The sequence below is a fragment of the Strix uralensis genome, chromosome 6 (assembly GCF_047716275.1).
Source record: "Strix uralensis isolate ZFMK-TIS-50842 chromosome 6, bStrUra1, whole genome shotgun sequence".
NCBI classification, from domain to species: Eukaryota; Metazoa; Chordata; class Aves; order Strigiformes; family Strigidae; genus Strix; species Strix uralensis.
Window position 1 is genome coordinate 38,247,289 of NC_133977.1, and position 23,744 is coordinate 38,271,032.

The 23,744-nt window shown below is 39.9% G+C and overlaps 2 protein-coding genes across 2 annotated transcripts in view; both read right to left on the reverse strand.

Annotated features, from left to right (window-relative positions):
- Nucleotides 1-916: 916 nt before the first annotated feature.
- MCM6 (minichromosome maintenance complex component 6) lies at nucleotides 917-15,661 on the reverse strand. The gene is made up of 17 exons (XM_074873755.1): nucleotides 15,547-15,661; nucleotides 14,658-14,804; nucleotides 13,998-14,108; nucleotides 12,322-12,571; nucleotides 11,451-11,616; nucleotides 11,219-11,364; nucleotides 10,188-10,338; nucleotides 9,392-9,533; nucleotides 8,258-8,399; nucleotides 8,010-8,117; nucleotides 7,268-7,423; nucleotides 6,066-6,194; nucleotides 4,820-4,981; nucleotides 3,565-3,700; nucleotides 3,143-3,310; nucleotides 2,075-2,214; nucleotides 917-1,451 (listed from the first exon to the last, which is right to left on the reverse strand). Exons 1-17 carry the CDS (start codon nucleotides 15,654-15,656, stop codon nucleotides 1,338-1,340), a joined length of 2,478 nt encoding a protein of 825 aa, XP_074729856.1. The 5' UTR covers nucleotides 15,657-15,661; the 3' UTR covers nucleotides 917-1,337.
- A 4,153-nt stretch (nucleotides 15,662-19,814) lies between these two features.
- Nucleotides 19,815-23,744, reverse strand: part of DARS1 (aspartyl-tRNA synthetase 1) — a 42,654-nt gene continuing 38,724 nt past the window's right edge. Inside the window, exons 14-16 of the mRNA XM_074873760.1 lie at nucleotides 23,124-23,235; nucleotides 22,181-22,252; nucleotides 19,815-20,463 (exon numbers count right to left, since the gene is read on the reverse strand). Of these exons, the coding sequence (XP_074729861.1) occupies nucleotides 20,372-20,463; nucleotides 22,181-22,252; nucleotides 23,124-23,235 (276 nt within the window). The 3' untranslated portion in view covers nucleotides 19,815-20,371. The remainder of the gene's footprint in view (nucleotides 20,464-22,180; nucleotides 22,253-23,123; nucleotides 23,236-23,744) is intronic.

Here is a 23,744-nt window from a genome sequence, read left to right on the forward strand (position 1 = left end):
GAACAGCATAGAATAAAATGAAACTGTTGTTGTAAGGGGGTGGCAAGTTTTAATGAAATGCATCATTTGCCAGATGCAGTTTATGAAAGGCATTAATAGAGAAAAGTTACTGCATCTAGTTAGTGCCTAATGATAGGGTAGTGGTGTTGGTGACATATATTTATGAGTCCTTCCATTCCATAAATGTAACTGTTATCTTTAATGAAATGCTTTGTTAGATAGAGGCATATCTTTCCTAAGTTAGGGGAGACTAACAGGAAAAAAGACAACTGTCTTCCAGAAACAGAGCTGGTTTGTATGTGCTTCAGAAACTGTTATTTCACATTATTTATACTTAAAATATACTGCTTTGGTATCTTTAATGCTATTACAAATGTTTCTTAGGTGCTGCTATCAGGTTGGCATGACAAATATTCAGGTATTTTTAATTCTTAATAGATTATTTAATAATCCTGTAGCATACAGCAAATAACAGTGAACAACAGAAATTTAAGTAAAATTTTTGTATAGAAAAATCTACAAACAAGTTTACAAATATAGTCTTAAAAATCCCTCACAAATGATGGCAGTTTTCAATTCACTTACAAGTCAAGACATTCATCAAGATGGGGGTTTCTGACCTCCTGACTTAAAGCCTTGCTTTGGGCTTGGCTATTTTCAATTTTCTATTTTACATATGTAACAGGAGCATACACATCTTTAGTTCATCTAAAAAGAAAGAGAAGCAATCAGAGTTTCTCATTATCCGTTGCTAGAAGTTAAAAAAACTTCTTAAAAAGTAGCATCTGTTATTCAGGAAATTTAATCTTTCTTAAGACATTAAAACATTTAGATCACTACTTTTTCAGCCTCAAAGCACAGGCAGAAAAAACAGCAATCCTGCATACAAGTAACAAGAAATCCACCCCCAGACACCTTCAGACATTTAATAATATTTTATTTATGTTAATAAGAAAACCAGTAAAAACCTATAGCATAAGTCTACTAAAGACAATAGAAGAACAATGCAAAATTCCTCTTGTTTAAAACAGAAGCATCTACATAGTTTGATGCTGAAAAGAATTATTGAATGATTCTGCCTCTGCATCTGAATGATGTCAGTGAAACCCAGAATTAATAATGAAACTAGTATGTGTGTCATTTCTTTAAAAACTTTCTGGGTATGCTCAGTGTAAATGAGCAATCATATATTACTAACCGCACATTGGCGCTTTTTCCACAGTAAAGCATTCATAGGAAGTTAAGATGTCAGCTATACACCAACCATTGCAAGAATGCAGAAAAGAATGCATTTGCCAACATGTAACTCGTCAGCTCTACGATCTAGTTCTCAGCCCTTAGTCTTCCAACAGATAGTTTGGGTTGACAACCAGGTATGGATCTTCATCAAAAGTCTCCTCTTCTCTGGATCCTCTCAGTCCTGACTGTGACAGTTCTATCAGAATGTGGTCCTGCAACAGACAAATATTTGTTTTCAAACAACAACAGAAAGGATTGCTTGTACTGGTTGTAGGTGATGTCCTTTTTATACTGGTAGCACCTCTTATTGATGAATTATTTAACCCTTTTAATTGTGAATTCCCTCTTTGACACATTCCTAATCTTAAGAATTACCTTCAGTGGAAAGCTCTTATATGTAGTATGCTTTCTGGGAATACCTCCCTCTAGCAGTTTTGTATCTTTAAAAATGAGAAGTATTTTACATTTTCATACTTCTTCCTCCAAACTGCCCTAGTGCCCCCGTGACTCAAAGCTACCCATTGAATAAAGTGTTGCTTGTATTTCTGTATCCTAATGCATAACTAATACCATAGAAATACAGACAATACCACTTACACTTCTATAGGGACATAATATGGTGCCTTGAACTTTTACTCATACACACCTCTAATTTATTTCAGTGTTTTTTCTATAATTATTTTTAACAAATATTAAACAAAGAAGGCCTTTATACTCCATCAGTCAATAACACAGAATCACAAAACACATTTCCCAAGTTAGGAATATATTCCACCACACATTGCACAATGTAAGTTAACATCTTTTTTCACTATCCACCCATCTCTATACTTACATAATGTGTAAGTCGGTGAATGACTCTCTCTATGATCTTCTTTTTATTTATTAGTTCTTCTTCAGATTCTATTTCAGATTCAATTTCCTTTAGATACCAATTAATAAGTTCACTCTTCTTTAATGATGAATCATCCTCTTCTGCAAAGAAAATAATTTGCACAAACACAGCAGCAGTAAGATACCATTCAAAGCACAAGAAGAGGATTTATATGTTAACATTTACAATGCTGAAGACAGAAACATGCTTTTTAATATGTTTAAGAAACATCTGACCTTCTGTTTCTTATATAATCATGTTTTGTACAGGAGACTGTTGTATCATGGTTTAATAGGAGGTATTTATATTGAGAATTGAAGCTTTCAGTTCTATGCATCCAAGTGGCTTACAAATTAAATAAGCAGCCCAGCAACCACATCAGCCTTCAGTGTTGAGAAAAAGCAGCCATAAGGACTCATACAACTTTCCTCTAAGTAAGAGCAAAAGAAAATCACTGTCACACAAAGCTGAAGCTGTCATCCTTCTACATATACTCAGCATTTTGAACAGATATTATAGTCTCCATACTCTTGCAAAAACTTAGTAGCGCTGGTATATGCTATGAGACTACTGCTGCATTTCATTACAGGAGTAGTCTCATTGCAGATGAAATACTTTATCTCCCCAAGAAATGATGCAGCCATTTGGCACATACTGATTAAATAATATACTTTAGGCTCTGTTTGCTGGCAAACATTAAAGCTCTTGCTACAGTTTTCAGTGCTGCTGACTTTTCTAGCTGGGTTAAACCAGCATATGCTACAAATCCTTCTCTGGATCTGCTCTGTTGACATGCTCCTGAACTTTCTGGGTTTTGATAGATGACTAAGATACCAGAGCTAGAAAGTCCAAAGAAGTCGTATTTGCATCATCAGATGTAGTATAGCCACTTGGGTACAGGGTCACACCTGACCTAACAAGTTTGGTGTCTCAGCAGGAATGAAAATCCAAAGTACAACAGCATGAGATGTAGTAACAGTTGCTCCCTGAATTCAGGGTCTGCCATCTTTTTAATCAATAAAACCTTACCTTCCTCTGCTTTCCTGAGGTGCAGCACCAGGAGATTAGAAATTCGTCGATACTCAGAGAAACCCAGTCTAAGAGAAGCTTTGGGTGCGGCATCCTTGTTCACATCCTCAGAATGGCCATTGATCCCATTCACAGGGCCGTTGACCCCAGCTGGAGCTTCTGCCTCACCTGTTTGGACACACACCCAGGTTTAAATCTGTAACATCTTTTAACTGCTTAATACTCTGAGCCACTGAAGAGTGTTGCATTGACTAGTCAGGTGAGTGGCTGACCCAAAAGGAGGCTGAATAAGAGTCAAGATTCCTAGATCTTGTGAGATGAGAAACAGGTGAGAAACTGAATAGAGGCATGTACTCAAACAAGGTAAGCTGTAAAGGCTGAAGGACCTTCCCTATTGAAAAAATTCTCTACAAGTAATTTACCATTGACTCCATCTTGGTCGTCTTGATCCTCCATTTGCTGTTCATCATCTTGGTCTAAATTGATGTCTGGAGTCTCAACTCTAATGATGGACTTATTTAGAAGCCTGAAAGCTTCCTTCACATGTTTCGGGTGAACCTGGGGAAGATTTGAAAAAAGATGTATTAAATAGGCACTGTGGCTCTTCTAGTGTTATTTTCCCCAATAACTCCAAAAATTCACCCCTGACTCTGCCAAAGGGTCTTTCTACCCATCTCACCTGAGTAGTTCTAAGCAGTAAAGACTCTCCAAGTCAAATTACACCCCACTACAAGTACTCTGAGTTCACACAAGGTTTTGGAGGGAATAAGCAGCCTGATAAATCTTTCAGGCTTTAGCAATCATGTGGAGGTGATAAAATTTTTACTTAGGCCAAGAACATTTTGAAGAAAGATCAGTGGAGCAAGAAACATGGAAGAAATGGGTCTGAACAGAAACAATATGAAAAAAAAAAAAAAGTAATTAATGAGACTCTCCTCCAGAATTGAAAAGCAAAAACTGGAAAAATCATCTCTAGCTGAACCATACACTAAAAGCTATGTTTCTTTATAGGATGAATTTAATTAAAAAGAACACAATGGGTGTCCTTCTTACACTACCAGTGAGCAAATTTCTATCACTGCATGTGTCACATAACCCCTAATCAACATTTCAAAATGCCTGCTGAGTTTTAAAGCAGGGACTAGATGGATAATAGTCATACTACAGTTAATAGCCATAACACAATGTACACTTCAACACTGGTTGACATGAGGAGGAGTTCGGATCACAAACACAGGTACACTTTGGGAGGTTCAGATACTTTGATGAACTTTGGCTTTTTAGATTGCAGATGGAAGAGAGCTGTGAGAGATTACAAACTATGCAAGATTAGGAAAGACACTGCCAACAGCCCTGGCTGATATTGACAGATGATTGTCCTTCTTATTTGTCATGATCTGACAGGCTGAGAGTGCTGATAACACTGTAATGCAAAAACATGCATGATCTCTGCTTGGACCAGCTGATCTCAGTTTTACAAGACATACCTTAAACCCAGTATTTCTGGTGTACAAATTCAGACTGAGTATGACCATATCCCAAGTGAAAACATGATCCAAGCTCTGCTGCTTACCCACAGGATATAAATATGTACAATACCATAGACAAATAGCAAAGCCAGAACTCCTACAACATTTATATAAACATTTATACAATCTTTCATCAAAACCCTGATACCTCATCACAGCAGTGCATACGGGCCATAGCTTCAGACAGCCGAATCATGCTTTCCAACTGTCGCACTGTGATTCTCCAGGATGACCTGGCCACTCCAGAGCCATCACGCTGCCGTAGTCGTTTATACTGCTCCACTATAAAGTCCTCAGACTCCTTAGATATCTTTGTGACATAAGACAGTATGACAATTAGCCATGATAAAAGCACTAAAGTTTATGCTTCTTGAATGAGACTGGCAGTTTCAAGACTTTTCTCTACTAATTACTGCTTTTCGCTGAAATATTCTATACTATCACACATACTATATATAATGACAACCACATGTTATAATTACACTGTAATAATTACAGTAAGGGTGGTATTACAGTAAGTGTAAGTACATTGACACATAATTCTTTTACAGCAATTTTTGATCATTTCTATTTTTCTGTTCCACTGACTTGCTTCCAGGCATAATTCACGTGTGTCTCTACTAGATTGTTCTACGTTTATTCACCTTTCATTCTGCATGCAAACACACACACAAGCATACGCTCCACTTACTAACACTGACTACAGCTTTGGGTACACGCTTTTTAACTTGAGTCTATCTGCACACACACAGATTCAGCTGGAAAACAAACTCCCCACCACGTGGAAATGAAATAAATTTTCAAAACTCTGTAAGGGAGGGTGTCCTCTCCTTCCATTTGAGAACTCCATTAGAATAACTTCTGAAAAATCTAACACATAGCCCAGCCAAGTTGCTATTTGGATATACCACAAAAAATTGTAGTTAGAGCAGCTTCCCATGTTCTGTATTTTACCACAAAGAAAGCAAAGAAATATTGAGAAACAATACCCTTTTAAAATAAAGACCAAAAAAAATGCTTAAGCAATAAGTCAATAAAATACAAAAATCTCTGCAGCAGCCATGTTGAATAACCCATGCCCTTGAGGTGTGAGAAAGCTATGAAATGACCCCTCAGTCGTTCTAGACAGAGGTTAAGAGCTGCCACCAAAGCAGTTAAGACTATTTATTATAACACAGTCTCAGCTGGGCTGGGTGGGTTCCTGGAGTTCAACAAAAAGAGTACATGGCTCCAGAATATGCTGTGTTTCTAGATAATAGCTGAGTTTATGACTCCTTTCTTGAGAGAACACTACACCTAGTGTCTTTGCATTTTCTGGAAAAAAGCATAATACCAAATGACAATTCCTTTGGACCTCCTCATACAGACCAACTTATACAAGAACGTAGAATTACCTTTGGTTTAAACTGTCTTGCAAACAGCAGATACCTTCTGATATCGTCTAATGAATAGACACGATCAACAGATTCTTCTACTCTGGAATGCAGATCCACTATGCGTCTGGCAATGGCGTAATCGGTCACCTGGGATATTATTGCTGTCAGACCACTTTCACAACATCAGCCAAATGTCAAAACAACAGCTATATTCTTCCTTCCCATTTCCCTCCCTCGCTTGCACTCCTCATGGCAGAGCTAGTCCTTCCAGAAGCCAGACTCTCTGCCAGAAGGTCCAGGAGAATGCCCTGGAGGTTTTTAATACACGGAAACATAGCAGAGAAGGAATAAAAGGCAGTTTTAGGATTTATAACCTCTTGGAACTCTCCTGGGTTACAAGTTAGCCATAGAAGAGGCAGAAAGAAGCACTTTGTAGCGTGGGAACTGCTTTTTCCTTTTTCAGCCTACTCTGTCTCTTTCATCAGTCCCTTCTCAATTAGACAATCACTGTGAGCAAAACAGTGGAGAGAATAGCGCCGAACCAACATTAATCTCTGTATCTCATGCGTTCCCAAGGCAAATGCCACATAGACAGGTGGTAGCAGTCTCAGCCTTAGTGACCAGCCATTTGTAAAAATGACTAATGGTGTTAAGTTTGCAGGTCAAATCACTACAAGATGAAAAGGCAGTATCCTTGTATTCAGCAGAGCATGTTCAAATTTGTACTGCCAGCTTCTAACTTTGCAGACAAAAGAAAAGCAGAAGCAAGACGCTCTCATGAGATCAGCTTCACCTAAGATTTCAGAGGGCCACCAAAATGGTGAGGCCAGAAGCACATGATGTATGAGGAGAGGCTGAAAGAGCTGGGCCTGTTCAGCTTGGAAAGAAAGCAACTGCCTCATTGGCAAGTATAGATGTGATGGAGCCAGATTGTTCTTAGAGGTTCAGATTGACAAGAGGCAACCGACACAAACTGAACCATGAGAAATTCTGATTAGATATAGAAGTTATTATTATTTTTTAAACACACGAGAGTTGTCAAACATTGCAGTAGGGGGCCTAGAGAAGCTGCAGAATCTCCATCCTTGGAGAGAGTCAAAACTCTCCAGATCAAGGTCTTGGCAACCTGTTCTCAATGATCTGCTTTGAGCGTGTGGTTAGGCTAGAGACCTCCAGAAGTCTTTTCTGACATAAATTATTCTACAATTCCTTAAAATTACCTCATTACATTCATCCACAAGGATGAAGAAGAGATCAAACCGAGACATGATGGGAGCTGACAGGTTTATATTCTGTTTCAGTGACTTGGATCTGTCATAGCGCCCACCAACTGGGTTTGCTGCAGCCAAAATGGAGGTCCTGGCATTCAGGGTAGCCTGAAAACGAAAAAAAAGCCAAAACCTGTGACCACTTGCTAAACGAAGTCATTGTAATTTGAATGGGTCAGCATAATATCTTTTAGATGGAGTTTCAATGGAGACATTACAACAATCACTTCTCAGAAGAGCCCAAACACTTCTGACCAGTCCTTTCTAGCCAGGTCTCTGCCCCAAGACACAGTCTGATGAATCAATATTTTAACATTGTCCCACTCTTGCCAACAATACTGAAACAAGTCCTTAAGATTGCTTTTCACAACACCCAGGTTTTAACAGTGCAAATACTTACTTTACTTCTACAAACACACACAAGTCTACATCCTCTTTTGGGGTTACTTTGAGGTTAGGATTTTCCCCTTTTCTATTGCCTGTCCACTACTATTCTCTTTTTTCCTTTCAGTAACATTTCTGATCTTTCTTGGGTATGTAGCCCAAAAACTTTGCAGGGAAGTGATCTCTGTCCTGCCAGTGAGGCAGCTGCAGAGCTGACACAAAAATCTGACAGATGATGCTAGATCAGTACATGTAATAAACAGTTAGACAATCGTACAGATTCCACAGCCAGAGGAACAGCGCAAGCTACCTTTACTCCTGCTTTAGTAATGGATATAGTCTGCTGCTCCATTGCTTCATGAATGGCCACTTGATCCCGCATGTCCATTTTGTCAAATTCATCAATGCAACAAACCCCCTGCATCAGAAGAATAAAAAATAAGTTACCCAAACTCAATCACTTCTGGGAAAAAAGCATCATTAAGGCAATTTGGGGCTCCTGGTCATTAATCAAAACCATTCCAGGGAGGCAGGAACCTCTCTAGTTCCTGGACTCACATTATCCGCCAGCATAAGTGCTCCAGCTTCAATGACAAATTCATGAGACTCTTCGTCTTTTACAACAGCCGCTGTTAGACCAGCAGCACTGGAGGCTTTTCCACTGGTGTATACAGCACGAGGACTGAACTCATCCACATGCCTATGGAGAGAAATTACAGTGAGGAATCTTGTTTCAGAAAATTAAAAGGCCAGATTAAAACCTGCAGAAACAAGATAACTGTAATGCAGTGCTGCTTTCAACCTCTCAGGCCAGGACTTGTTCCGTCCTTCAGGAAGAAATTAATATTTAGGTAGGCCCTCCCACATCTAATGATCTTTGAGCAAGCCTTGGAAAGTAATCTTTATCTAACTGCAGTCTATCACAGGTCTGTTACTCACCCGTAACAGAAAAAACAATCCAGACCTCCTCCCACAAGTTTTCTGCTGACTTCACAAGCTAACACAGCTCCTTACAGGTCAGGTAAATGTCAGCCCAAGGGAACAAATGGCTTCATAGCAGGAAATGGCAAGACAGACCACAGGCAGCCTAAGGCAGCTTCTGTGCTGCTTCTACATTTCTGAGTTGCAGCGTATGCTGCAAGGACCTCAGCTTCATGGAGAATGATGCAGAGGTAAACAAGGACCATAATAAAATAAAACCATATTAAATAGAATTTTAAATAAAAAATAATTATAGCATAAGATGTAGCATAAAACCTAATTACTTCATAATTATTTTTCAGGGTTAATAGCTGTCGATTTGTCCGAAGTGTTGGGACCTACCAATTTAGACTAAGCTAAAAATAGAAAAGAAAATAATTATTTCATCTATCTTTGATATTTTAAGATATGCAATAATTTTTCTATTTTTAATATTCAATGTCTTTTGAATATATTTGGAAATTCATAGTTTTGTAACTTCCTGAACAACAAAAAAAAGTCTTAATTCATTATTTGTTATTACCACAGGGGCTTGTGAGTTTGCTTCAGCCCTGTTCAAATAATTCAACCACATCCAAATAATTCCTGGAAAATATTCTCAAATATTTTACTTCCCTTTCCTCAGTTTAACATAGAAAAGGCACAGTACACATTTATAGCTTTAGTCACACTGGACAATATTTAAATACTGAGTTTTAATGAGATGCTTACTTTAGAAATTGACTCTTGGCTGTACTTGGATCACCAACAACACAAACATTGATGTCCCCACGCAATGAAGTGCCTTCTGAAGTGGTCTTAGGAACCCCTCCAAAAAGCATCAGCAGGACCCCACGTTTCACTTCATCATTACCTGCCACAGAAAAAACCACTCAACTGAAAATCCAAAGAAAACACCGCATTTTTCCTATTTAGAAAAAACTCCAGCCCACTAGAATTTTAGAGCATTTGGGCACATCCATGCAGAATTTACCTATTTGCTAAACATCCACTAAAACTGCATTTATGTGCTCGATAGAGTTTCAGGGAAGAATGACTCAGAAAGCAGCTGAATTCCTTCGTGCTACAGTGGCTCAGAATATGGACAAAATCCAGCTGATCAAACTTTTCAGACATAACCAACATAAATCCTCAAACTAGTTCTGAGCCAAAACCAATTGCACACACACATGTGCACAACAGCATACAAATGTTTGGAATCCTCAAATCTTTTGAAGGAAGCCCATATACAATAAAGCTTACATCCAACTGTAGGGTTTAGTAGTAGATCACCAAATAGCAAACCCAACTATTTTGAATAGTCTTGCAGGCCTTAATGATTAAACAGAGCAAGTACTCAGGAAATAAATTCTCCTTTTCTAGTAAAATGAGTGCTGGAGGGGATAGTTTGTGGTAGTTGCCATAGGACTTTCAAGCTTTCCCAAAATGGCACTACACGGACAGCAAAAAGAATTAATATTTTCACAAGTGAAATCTTCCCTCTTTGAGGCAACAACTGGACTCTTACCATGGATAGTGGGGAAGAGGCTGGTGCACAGATTATGGTAAAGGTTCTTATCTTGGCTCATTTCAAAAACCTTTTCCCACTCCTTCACAGACATTTGGTTTTTAATGCTTTCTGCAGTCTGTTCTTCATCTCGCAGCTCTTTTCCACCAAACTAAACAAAGGGAAAAAAAATAAATTAATAACATGATCACTACTGAATGTGAGTGCTGCAGACAGGAGGTTACAAAAACTTGCTCTATAAACTGAATCGGAGGAATATACTCAGAAAAGCTGACCTTAGGTTAAGGAAGTTCATCACCTTATACCTCTAAAAACCAACAGTTTTCTAGGGGGCAAAAATCAATGGAGTGTAACTTCAATTAGTGAGAAAAACCCAGGAGAGATGCTTGTCCAGAGATCAGAAAGAGAGTAAACCAGTATGGCTTCCTTTGGCTAAAATTTGCCTTTGTAAGCATTCTTCATTAACTGGAATTTACAAGGTGTCCCATTACTCTGGGATGAGGCAGGAAACTTCCACACCCAGAAAATAACAGATGCTATTTTTATCATCTGTGACAGTGAAGCTGCTAGCAGAATTACAGATTAAAATATCATACCATGCTAAAACCTAGCCATAGTCAGAATTACTCATTATGTTGCAGTAACATCCCAAGATGTTACATGATAAACCAGAGAGAACGAGAAGGATCACTGTTTTCCCTGTGAGAAAATGAAGCAGTAGGATTTCCTAGAGGAAAAGGAAATGCTGCAGAAATGGATGAAAGCTGAACAGAAATAAATGGACCAGTTAGCTCTTTAGAATAAAACTGATAACATTAGCAAATAATCAAATCTGAGAAAATTGCTATGAACAATAAGACAAAAGAACTTGTTATATAAATCCAATCAGAATATAAAGACAGTCAAATACACAGGAAGGTGGTACACATACATATTTAAAGCTTTACACATTCTCGCTTCCTAATTTGAGGTAAAAACATACAGAGCAGAAATCATCAATAGCTTTAAATCTATTTTCTTTCCAGACTCACCCGTGGATTTGTTGGTGCAACGTAACAAGCTAGAAAAACCAGTTTATATGACAGCTCTCTGACTCCAAGAGCACGAAGTCCTCGGATGCCTTCGGTTTCATAGCCCTCTGTCCCGCTCACTCGGGAGCCGGTTTCTGCGCGCACCCCTGCCATGAGAGCAGGAGTCAGAACAGTAGTTCCCAAAACAAACAGGAGGGACATGTCATTGAGGTCATGAGTGGTAGCAACAAACCTGGTGTTGAGAGCTGGGACACATCAGGCACGACAATCAGTGACCCTGTGAAGTCACATTTGTCACCTGCCTGAGCAGACTCCACTGCTTCTGCACGCAAGATCACTTCCACGCTGCGAGGAATGCTGCCACGCGGCAGCTCGGCCTGCGTCTCCTGAATGCGAACCTGGGGAGGGAGAGAATATCAAGCACTTAGTGGATGTCACCAATTTGAAACTGCTTAAAAGTGAAGTTGCTAGTAAATATTTTAAGTACCACTTGATTGCTACCATCCATGTCAGTCATGAAATTCCTCTTACAATAAGACAAACAACCAAAAATCCCTTCAGTAATCAGTATGTAAGGAGTCTTGGAGAAACTTAAGAGGATAGATACACAGGGGCCACAATGACAATTCTGAGGGCTGGGGAAAGCAACTTGAAGAGTCCAGGTAATATGACTGACACAAAATATTACGGCAGGGTATATAGTGCTGAGGATCTGGCAGAGTAAATCAACCTGGAAGAACAAAGCACTGCAGATACTAAAACACACCTCTTTCCATACTCGTTTAAAACAACTACACATGATATACCTGTAACATGAGACTAACAATGGCTCAAATATATGGGTTTTCGGTGCCTTACTTAGACAATAAATGTCATGCAACAAAACTGCTTTGATACTACTCATAATTTCCCATGCTTACACATAAGCCTCCATAGTCAGAAAGAAACTATTTGCAGAAATTCCAGTGCCTTTTCTTGAGGGCTTTTCTTGATGTTGTCAGAACAAAAATTAACTGCCTTCAATGGGTTGCAGTACAAAAACACCTTAACTACCACAGGAACACCAACTTGTTTGTCATCATCCCCCAACCTCGCCACTGTACCTTTTGAAAATCAACAAATCTTGATTTGTTTGTGTCCAGCAGGAATCTCCTTCTATTGGCACAGACTGGGTTTCTGCAGATGTTTGGCTGTGTGTATTTAAATTGCTGTTCCACATCTTTAATCACTGTCTGGCAGTCAAGGCACAAGAAGGTTCCACTTACAAGCTCAGGATGGACCGGGTGGGTACGTACCACCTGTCCACTGATACGCATCAGTGAGCCAATTTTTGCTGATGTCAGTTCTCGAATTCTGTTTAAAACAGAAATTCATAAGGATTAAATTCTTAAGTTGACAGTCCAATGCTGTTTAATCTCTTCATAAATGACCTGGATGATGGGATCACGTGTACCCTGATGAAGTTTGCTGGTGATACCAAACTGAGTGGGGAGGTGGACACTGCGGAAGGGAGGGGCACCCTGCAGGAAGACCAGGATAGGCTGGAAGAGGGGGATAACAAGAACCTTATGAAGTTCAACAAGGACAAGTGTAAGGTCTTGCACCTGGGAAAACATAATCCAGGAATGCAGCACAGGCTGGGATCTACCCGGCTGGGGAGCAGCTCTGTGAAAGGGACCTGGGGGTCCTGGTGGACAACAAGCTCAATATGAGTGAAAAATGTGCTGCTGCAGCAAAGAAAACCAACAGGATGCTGGGCTGCATCAACAAGGGCATGCCCAGCAGAGATAAAAAAGTCACTGTCCCACTCTACTCAGCCCTTGTCAGGCCACACCTGGAATCCTGTGTTTAGTTTTGGTCCCCGCTATACAAGAAAGATGTGGATGGGCTGGAGAGAGCCCAGAGAAGGGCCACAAAGATGATCAAGGGACTGGGCAGCCATGGGAGGAAAGGCTGAGAGAACTGGGTTTGTTCAGCCTTGAGAGGAGAAGGCTTAGGGAGACCTTATCACCGTATTCCAGTATTTAAAGGGTGGATACAAAAAGATGGAGACTCCCTTTGTACAGGGAGTCACATGGAAAAGACGAGGGGTAATGGGTACAGGTTACTTCTGGGGAGATTCCAATTGGACACAAGAGGGAAATATTTCACAGTGAGATCAGCCGCTGGAATAATCTCCCCAGGGAAGTGGTGGATTCCCCAACATTGGACACTTCTAAAATTCAGCTGGACAGGGTGCTGGGCCACCTTGCCTAGGCCATGCTTTTGCCAAGGAAGGTTGGACCAGATGATCCTTGAGGTCCCTTCCAACCTCGTATTCTATGATTCCATGATTTTTAGGGCCAGGGGACTACCCAAATACTAAAAGGCAACATAGTTTCATTGAGCCTGTGACTAGAGAACAGTTGCAATGGAAAAAAGAAACAAAGTTACCAGAATGTAGTCTCATTTTTTGATTTTACATAAACTTTTAGATTAATACTAAAGGTCAAACCAATGCAAAAGTTACTTCACTAGTACTTCAAAAGCAACATACTCTAAATAATTTTTTTAAATTAGAGAAGTTACATTTGTTTGTGCAATATGATGAATATAAGTATCTGATACAATTCAGAAATGAAAAACTGTTTCAAAAAATATCCTGCACAAGATCAGGAAGCTTCTTCACAATTGCATTGGTCAACTGTACATTTCACGCTATATAACAAAAACATTTTCAGTATGCTTTGACACTTTTTTCCAGTAGTAAAAATGCACAAGCTTCTGCAATTAATCTTACTTGTGTCTGGTAGGTAGATCTTGGAATGCAACATAGAAGTCCTTGTTTGAAGGAACATTTCCATGATCTCTGGCAAAAGTCTTTACTGCTCGGCAGAGGTAAGGGTAAACCCTGAAATACAGAAAATAAATTCAAATTTTATAGAAGCTATCAAAATGCATTCTTTGCTTTAGACTACATCAAAGGCAGGTGTCATACATTACGAGGTTATGGCTTTTACTGCCACATTGTGTAAGAACACACAATAGCTAGTCTAAATATGCTAAATATGAGATCACGACATAATAATGTCATTTGCTTTACTATCTGAAAAGACTTTCTAAAGTGTCATTTTATGACACTTTTATCCTTCTATTAAGAAGTAGATCCTCAAAATAAGACACTGGTTCAATAAAATATTTTCAGAGCAAGTAGTTCTAGAGTTTATTCTGTATTTCTGTACTGACCATCTACTTCTTTAATGCAATTTCCTAGTGAACTAATGGTTTCTAGAGAGGAATCCATTAAGAAGTAAGTTTTGATCCAGTAAAAAAAAAAAATTCTTAAATATGTTTTCAGGATACAGAAAGCAGATAAACCTTTTTTTTTACATAACATATAAGATGTTATGGGCCTGAGACCACAGCACTGCTCGGCTCTCAGATAATCTGTACACTTTACCTGTAAAATTCTTCCTGAATAGTGGTAGAGAGCTGCTGATTGAACTGCTCCAAATCTGCAAAGCTTACAATCAATGTGTTCCGCTCTGGCCGAATCAGTTCTTCTGCATCACGCAAGTATTTGGCCTCCCCATCGCTGTTCTGGAACCTGATTCAGGAAAACGTTTCACAGTTACATATCAGGCTGCAACTGAATAGTTCTGAATTCAGGAAAGGGAAGAAAAGGATCGCACACATTAAGAAGTGTGCAAGAGAACAACAGCACCCCACAGTCCCTTGCAAACATCTTTTCCAACAATATTTCTCCTTCCACTCCCCTTACTACATCCGTTCTCTGAACACCCCAGCACAGACGCACTGGATCTGCATTTCATATAGCTGGTTTGCCACACATAATTGTATTTATGGCTTAACAATGACTCTACACCAGCAAAACGGGTTTTGTTTTGTGTTCCTCAAGGTGATGTTAACAGTTCCCTTGTTTGCTGCTTAAGAGTCCCTCGGGAGACAAAACGTAGGAAGTCAGACGTATTACGGTGTCACAAACAGGCCGCAAAAGAGATTTTCAACCTGGCTGTCACAAAACTTTGTTAAAAGGGGACAGATGCACCTAACAAAGTCCCATTGAAAGCTGCTTGGGATAGATTTTGCCAACCAGGGGAGCATTCCTGCGCCCCTCGCGAGGTAGACACCTCACAGCTGAGCAGGGCCTCAGCGGTGGGCCCAAACGATGGCAGAGCTTTTCTGACTGAAACACGAGGGATTGGGGTGACAGGCCCTGACACGATCTCACCCTCGCCAAATGGCGGCCCACTCCGTGAGGAGCTTGCGGCCCGTCGCCTCCCGCCGGCCCTGCCCGCCCGCCGCCCGACCCGGCCCCTCTCACTCACTCCTCTAAGAAGTCCTGGAACAACTTCTGGCACTTCTCGGCCACCTCATCGCGGAGCTGGTGGTGCTGCTGCGCCGCGCCCGCGTTCCCCGCCGCCACCGCCAGGTCCATCCCGGCCGCACCAGCCCCCAACTCGGCCCCACAGCGGTTCGCGCCACAGCGCACCCCACGTGAGCCGCCGCACCGACCAATCGGCGGCCGTCTTCCCGCCGAGCCCCGCCCCGCCGACCAATCGGCGGCCGCCGTCTCGCCGAGCCCCGCCCCGGCTCCCTCTCCCCTCACGGACGTTTTGGCGCCAAAGGCGAGGGGCGTGTCGGAGCTGAGGGCGGAGCGGTTGTGGGAGGTGGGTTCCTGTCTCGGGAAGGGGAAGGCTCGGAGATGGTAGATTCTGGCAGCGGCAGGACTCTGTGAGGGGTTTGCCCGCTTTGCAGGTTGGTTGGTTTGGTTTTGCCAGTAAGCTTGTAAATGCTGTGGAGGCCTTAAACCTTTTGTGGAGAAATGCGTCCCATAAGTATGTAGGTGTCTGCCGTGGGCGGCTTCAGCATAGTTTTACCTGCAATTAACTTTCCCGGTTCCCCGGAGAAGCAGGCCAGCTACATTAACTGGAGTTAAAACCGCACTGGTACACCCAGGTTGCTGCTGAGGGAGCCCGTAGCCGTGGAAGCCCCTACACTGTGTCGAGACCCACTAGATAGGCTGCACCTCCAGCTTCTGAAGGACTAGCCTCAGGTGAAAAGGGTGTAAATTAAACCAGGTGAGGGTCAGGCTTTAGTTTGGACGCTTGGCTTTGTGTTTGTAGCGTTGCATTTGTGGGTAGGATGGTCTAAGGTAACGTTTGCCAAGTGATGCCATGGCTGACAGCCGTTACTGAATGGCAGCTGGTGGCACATGTTGCCTGCCAGCAGGAACCGTTCCAATATCTATAAAAAATTACTTAGGGTTGCTCTGCCACCTGCAAAGTCATTAATCTCTGCCTAAAGTGGGAATCTTGCTGTAATTAAGACAGCTAGGGGCCAATGCTCTTTCAGTTCTGAAACCCTTTAAAAAGTGCTAGTGGCACAAGCTTCCTGCGGCAGCGTTACTTTGTGTTATGGTGCACCTGCCATATGGTGAAGAGTCTGAACAGCAAAATTGTAAAGGCTGCCTGGCAGTTTGGTTTGTTGGGTGTAAGATTCAACTCTGCATAGTTCACTCACTTCCCTGCAGCAGGGGTCAGAGTAGAGGGTCTGGCTGGGTTAGTCTTTTTTTGGAAGTTGATTATTTTAATGGAGATTGTTGTGCTTTGGTACATAATTACACCTTTTTGAGGGTGGTTTTTCTTTTTTTAAAAAATTTTTGAAGATGGCTAAGGGCTGAAGAGGTGACAAAGTAGAAGAAAAAACTGCCCAACTGTTTACAATTTATCCTCTTTTATATGCTCTTTTTAAATCCAAAGAAACTAAGTAAGTTGATAACTTTTAAAAACTTGCAGTGAATAAATTCCGTATTTTGAGAGATCATACTAGCAAATATGTGCACAAGTTGTGAGGCTTGTTTACTTTAAAAGAAATAATAAATCACCCTAGATAATTTCTGCTGGTTTTCCATAATTTCTCTCTACAAAAAAAAAAAAATCTACCCAGAGCCTGCATGCAGATAATGATAATAACCAAACAAGGAATAGGAAATAATTAAAATCTGTTTGGGCAAGTTGTGCGCTCTGGAGAAGGCTGTCAAGAAAACTTGTTTTTTTCAGGCTCTTTTTTTGGCACACAGGAACATGCTCAAAGGGGACCCATTGTGGGCTGCAGGGTGTATGGGGTGGAGGTTAACTGTGGACTCTGTGGCCTGCATGAAATCACACCTCCGTATGGGACATGCTGGAACCCCTGTATGGACTGGAGTCCAGGGCAGCCCAGCGGTGTGCCACAATGGATGTGCCAATGCATTCTCCTCCATCCCTTTGGCAGCAGAGCGCAGGCCACGGTTTGCTTTCACCTGGAGGGGTGTCCAATACACCGGGAATTGACTGGCCCGGGGTGGAAGCACAAAGTTTTCCTGCTTTTATTCTTCCTTTCCTCTTCCCCGTCAGCTGTATGGTGCTTAGCTGCCCACTGGGGTTAACCCCCCAACAGGCGTGTGCAGCCTTGGGCAACCAGTCCTGCACTTCGGTCCAAAACAACAGCCTGAGTCCTCTTTCCTGCTGGGCAGATTCAGAGAGCTCAGTGAACACAGATGGGTTTTCACAGGAAAATGTAGTTAAACTTCAGAAGCAAACTGAAGCTTTGTGTTTGTTTTGAGCAGATGACTCCTTGGTTATTCCTTACCAGTATCCTTTATAGTTCCTTAGTTTAAAAAATTGCATGACTGTAATTACCATCTGAATATGATGAAAGAAAAAAACAAAAAAGAAAACATTTTAACTGGTGGAGAAGCAGCAGCAATGTGGACTCCACATAAATGCTGAACTTCCTGCAAATTACTGGAAATAAAGGACTATACAAGTTTCACTTTTGCAGAGCTACCAAACCAGAGTCACTAACCTGAACGTAAAGTTCTGAAATTACTATTTGCAAGGTTTCAAACTAAGTTCTAACAATGCACAGCTGTCACTAAAGTATCCTGTTAAGATTACACCCAGGACAAATGCATTTTGCATTTTGATTTATGATCATAATTATTTTCAGTTAGCTAAGAAAAACTGCATGAAAGGATTCTGCATACAAAGGAATCAGGGTCTCCATCCGAATTCTTGTTCTTGTGCAGCTCCTGTGAATAAATCAAACTACAACATGAGCTTGAATAACTCTTAACAGAACTGGGATAAGCACAGTTGTTACAGGAATGTATTTGCTGCCAAATCTAGAGCAAGAAACATAGTTCTCAGAATATTTTTTTTGTTGGCATGAAATGTTGCTCCTTACTAAAAGGATGCGCTTCTGATGTGGAATGCATTACCAGTTCCATATAAACAAAAGAAATTAAATTCATTCCAGTTGGCTGAATAAACAACTGTTTTGAAACTTGCATTCATCAGTAGTAAGTCTGTGATGATAAGCTGTGTTTATAATCCACTTAGCTTTGCAAAGTACAACTGGGTACACTGTAAAATTTTAAAGTTAATAATTTGGGGAAGATTCCATGGTAAATTAATTACAACAGACTCATAAGCAAAGCTGCTAAGTATATTATTCCTTGAATTGTTTGACTTCTAAACAAAGTTTAACTTTCACATTTCCAGTACTTTACCTAACTGACCTTTAGCATGATTGTTTTCTAATGGAGAACTCTTGTCACAAAACATTAAAATTAAGTCTTGTTCAATGGCAGCTGCAAAAGATGATTTGCCCTTTTGTGAAATTCTACACAATTTATACACAGCCTCACTGACCTTTTTGTAGCATAACCAGTATGTGACTTCTCTGACATTTAAAAATCAAGGTAGCAACAATAACAGTCTAAACCATACTGAAAGCTTTATCATGTAAAATGTTAAGCAAAAATTAAGTCAGGAATTACAAATATGTATGAATATTAGAGTAACTCTATTGCAGTGCCCATGTATGAAATTTAATCCTTTGCTCTTTGACATCCACACTAACAAAAATGTTTTAAATTTGAAAAACAACTATCAGATGCAGCCCATAAAAGGAAGTTTCAAATACACTGGTTCCTCTCCAAATGCAGGGCACATCCTTTGGGTTAGGAGGAGGGGGAAGAGAAGTAGCTTTGTGCATCACTGCAACTCGAGGAGGTTCAAGCAAGTGATTAATTTGAGAAATAGGATGTCTAGAAAGAATTTTAGAAGTACTCTTAGAGAAACACCCAATTTCTCTAAATGTACAACAGCTGGACTGTTCACAGCATTTATAAGTTTTAAAAAAAAAAACCCAACAGAATAGCTTGGCTTACATTACTTGTTTTTCTTTCACTGGCAATAGATACATGGAATCCTTGCTGATTTGTTTTGTTTGTTTTCCTAGAGGCTGGGTCAGGCAGGGAAACACATTACCTGCTCTCAAACTCACTGTCCATTTTTTTTTTGGAGAATATTACATATCCCTTGTGTATTCCGTGAGTACGTGTAACCTTCTACCCGTTCTCAAATAGTAACATAAAATAAAGAACAGGCTTGTGGCTTGTATACAACTTTCAAAAAAAAAAAAAGGAAGAATATAAAAGAAAATAAATTTAAACTTTAAGCAGTTACCGCATAATTAAAAAAAAAAAACCCTTATTGATTCATGACTATCTTGTGAGGATACAAAGCAAAAACCAGAAAGACATATATTGTATCTAATTTACTTTGAGAGATTTATTGCAATCTATTTTCACAATTTCATATGAAGACTTTTTGTTAATAATGTTCTTCTCACCTACTTCTCTATCTGACACTCATGTAAATTAAAAATTGCCTGGTTTCCTCCTGATTTTTAAATGGCAAGCATCCAGTTATTTTAGCTTTGAGCCAGTTCTTCAGAATATTCAATCTTGCTGACATAAGTTAAAAATGCAGAATTTTTATTGCATAATTTATTAAAATGTTTAGAAACACGATACAATTTAATGTGACACTAGAATACTAACTTGAAGTATCACATTTTAATTAAAAATGTGTACAGTTGCCAATACAAAGAGTCTTGATCTGTTAAAATATTTTCTTTTAAATAAACAGCTAAGGATAAAAAAAATTATTGTGGCACTTCAGTAAATGAGATGTTCTTTTTTTTTTTTATTGCACAGTATAATGCTCAAATCAATACAGGTTCATCAATAGCAGGGAATATGCTTGCAATCGTATCGTATTTGCAGGGCAAATCATCTCAAACTTTCAAAAGCAGCTCAGATCAGGGTGTCAGTCGTTTGGGATCCCGTGGGAACATGGAGGTCTGACGAACATTATGCAGCCCTAGGTACAGCATGGTTACTCTTTCCAGCCCTACAACAAATGAAAAAAACCCATCAGCAGAGCCAGTCTTTTGCTCAAAACTCTTAAGAAGCTAAAGGTACTTTATAGCTCCAGCCAGGCTCACACAGTGGTGTGACCAAAGACTGAGGTTGTAGGTGTTAGCACGTCCGACTGCAGAAAGGAGCTGGAACCAGAAATGAGGGATTTTACACGCAGTGCCTTCTGCCACATCACAGACTTCATCTGGAACGTGTATCAATAAGCAATGGTACTAGAGACTCGACCCTGCTCTGGATTACCTCGGACTTCCCAGAAAGATGGTGCAGAAAATTGAAATGGGAGGGAGGTAACCGGGAGATCTGTAACAGAAGTATAGTCCAAAACAGTCTTAACAGCTTCAGAGTAAGAAATGTGAAGTGCTGTAAGCAACTACAGTAAAACCGTGCAGTTGGGAAAGTTTACTCCAAACCTTCTACAGTACAAAAATGTAGACTCAGCAATGCATACCCAAGGAACTATCTGCTGGTATCTTTATAATAAACATTTCACTGGTCATTGTGTTCTTTCTTCCCAAAATCCTAGAGGTTATGTGTGTACTGTGGAATATGGAAGGACTTCCCAACCCATGGGGCTCCATGTGCACCCCAGCCATGCCGAGATGAAATCCTGATGCATACTAGTTGTCACCCACTGCCCTCCTACGCTAAGGTTTCTGAAACAGCTAGAAACCAGTGTTAATTCCCACAGCACCTCCTGTTTGGCTGGTTCTTGGCTTGACCTCTGGGATATGCCATGAGGAGCATTTGCTCTGCAGAAGTAGCTTCAGCTTCCTTGATGTTAGTTCTGACCAGCCTAAATGATTTTGGACCATCTGCAAATGCTACATCTCCTCTGCTCACAAGTACTGCATGATCATCGACGCTGACATCTTGTAGTTATTTCAAAACAGTTGTCTCAATAGCGTATCACAGATCTAATGCATTTTCTGAAGGCCTACTTAGGAAGTTATTCTGAGAACATGCTAAGAATGTACCAAATATACTTTACAAAAGTAAGGCAAAGGCAGAAAGACTGAATTAAAGAAATCATTATGTTTATTGATCACAACCTACAAAGTGTCCTATTTCCACATGCATGAACAGATTTCATCCTGCTAATGAAAGCAATGTGCATAACTGCAAATTGTTATTGTTAAGATGCCTAAAACCTATCTTTTTTTCACTTTAACATGTAAAATACTCACACCCAAGACACAAAGCCTCAATACCTTTGCAGAAACAATTAGCACCAGCCAAACCCGTCAGTAATATTCAGTCAAATCACTGAATAAGACAGAAGCAATCACTTATCTCTCCTCACTGCAGAACAGCTTCAAATGCACTAACAGAGCAGTGGCTTCTGCTATCAGTAGGCTGTGACAAATCCATACATAATACAGTATTTTCTTGCTTCCTTAAATCTTCCTCATTAGTCAAATTCGAAAGTGATGTGCCTGGCTAATTGGCATTTTTTTCTTGTGATCACCTACTTTTTAAACTTGCCAGACTGTGCCATTAATATTTTGCCTATTTATTTTGTGATGATCCTTACATTTTAGCTTCTCTCATTAAATTCTCCAGGACAAACAGCCCCACACATTTACCTAACAAGGCTACTATTCTGAATTTTACACTGAACCCTTCTTGAGACTGAGCAGTTTAAATTAAGCTCAGGCTAAAACAGAACAAAATAAAATACAGATACTTACCTATTCCACCACCTGCATGTGGAGGTGCACCAAAACGAAAGGAATCAATATAAGCCTTTATTTTCTCCAAATCTAGAGACGAAAAAGATATGTTTCTCACCTGCTTAATGAACCCCAAGCCAAACATACAAGTGACTAGAGGACTTCAAACACTACAAAAAATTTACCAATTTAACTTAAAACTAATGGTGGGGTTTTACTCATTAAACATATAAATTGTCCAAGACTATCTAGAAATTATGACTATAACAGATTTTTTTTATAATTTTGTTAATAACTTAATCAGGGAAGAAATTCTTGAATTGAGTAAGAGTGAGGCCCAACTATTCATTGTAATTATGGAAAATGGTGACTTCTTGAATAAACTGCAGTGAGAAAGAGAAGATTTAGCAATTATTTTTCCATCTTGCTACAGCGGAAGCTACTCCTTTTTTGCAACTGCCCACCTGGCACTTCACTTTGTCATTCACTGAAAGCATAATTTTAATCTAGATTTTACTAGTGATCTTCATGTAATTTGCTCTTTTACTATCAGCTGGTTTTGTCCCTGCTGAGTCTTTTTTTTTTTTTTTTAATTTCACCAATGTACACTTCTTACTTTCTCTCAGTTCAAGATTTAAAAAGGACAGCCAACCAAGACTCTGCTGGACTACTCTGTAAAAAGTTTGTGGGACTAGAGAGGCATGACTGAATGAGACTGGTTTGTCTACCCTTATTCTGTTGAAGGTATTTTCTGCATTACATTCTCTCTAAAGTCCTCGGAAACAATTCCTTTCCATCAAGGTGTTTAAACAGAATAGGAGGGATTAAGAATTAAATAGTGATGTGATTTTAGCACTACTGCCATATAACAAATTCCGCCCCAAATTCTTCCTCTAAAGGAAAAAATCCAATCATGATTTAGATTCTTTTAAATTCAGTTTCATGTTATTTGACTTGTTACCAATGCCGTGATGCTGGGCTCTTTCTGTCAGCAGCTGAGGATCATGAATTCTCTGAGCTCCAGACAAGATCTCTTCCCCTCTCATGAACATATCATAAGAGTTTGAGTTTTTCTGAAAAAATACAAAATTAGTTTATTTCCTACCTACAGTTGCTCCATCCTTAGATGGCAAATATACCTCTCAGTAACTTCACTTAGGATATCCAAAGTTGTGCAGTAAGACTGCAATGTGTTTGGAGTCTGCCCAGGAATTACAGCTCTTTGTCTCCCTCTCATTAGACTGGAGTTGATTTAGAAAACCGAAGTTCATCCACACGCTCTTTGAAAAACCATTACATTTGCATGTAGTTATCCCAGCAAAAGATGCTCTAACGATATTTAACCTGGATTTAGGAATAAACTGGGCAATTTCTAACAATGTAAAAAAGCGTATTTTCTGTTAAAGTGTCTGTTGCCTCTTTTCAGTGATGGCAGCAGTGCTCTGACCACGGAGACGTCTTCATAAAGCTCTCCCAATGTTAGCTAGATTTCTTTCTTTCTCGTATGTTTTCACCAGTGAAGAGTAACTGTAAACGTTTTCCAAGTCATGTAACACTGACCTAATCTTGTTACCAGAATTTT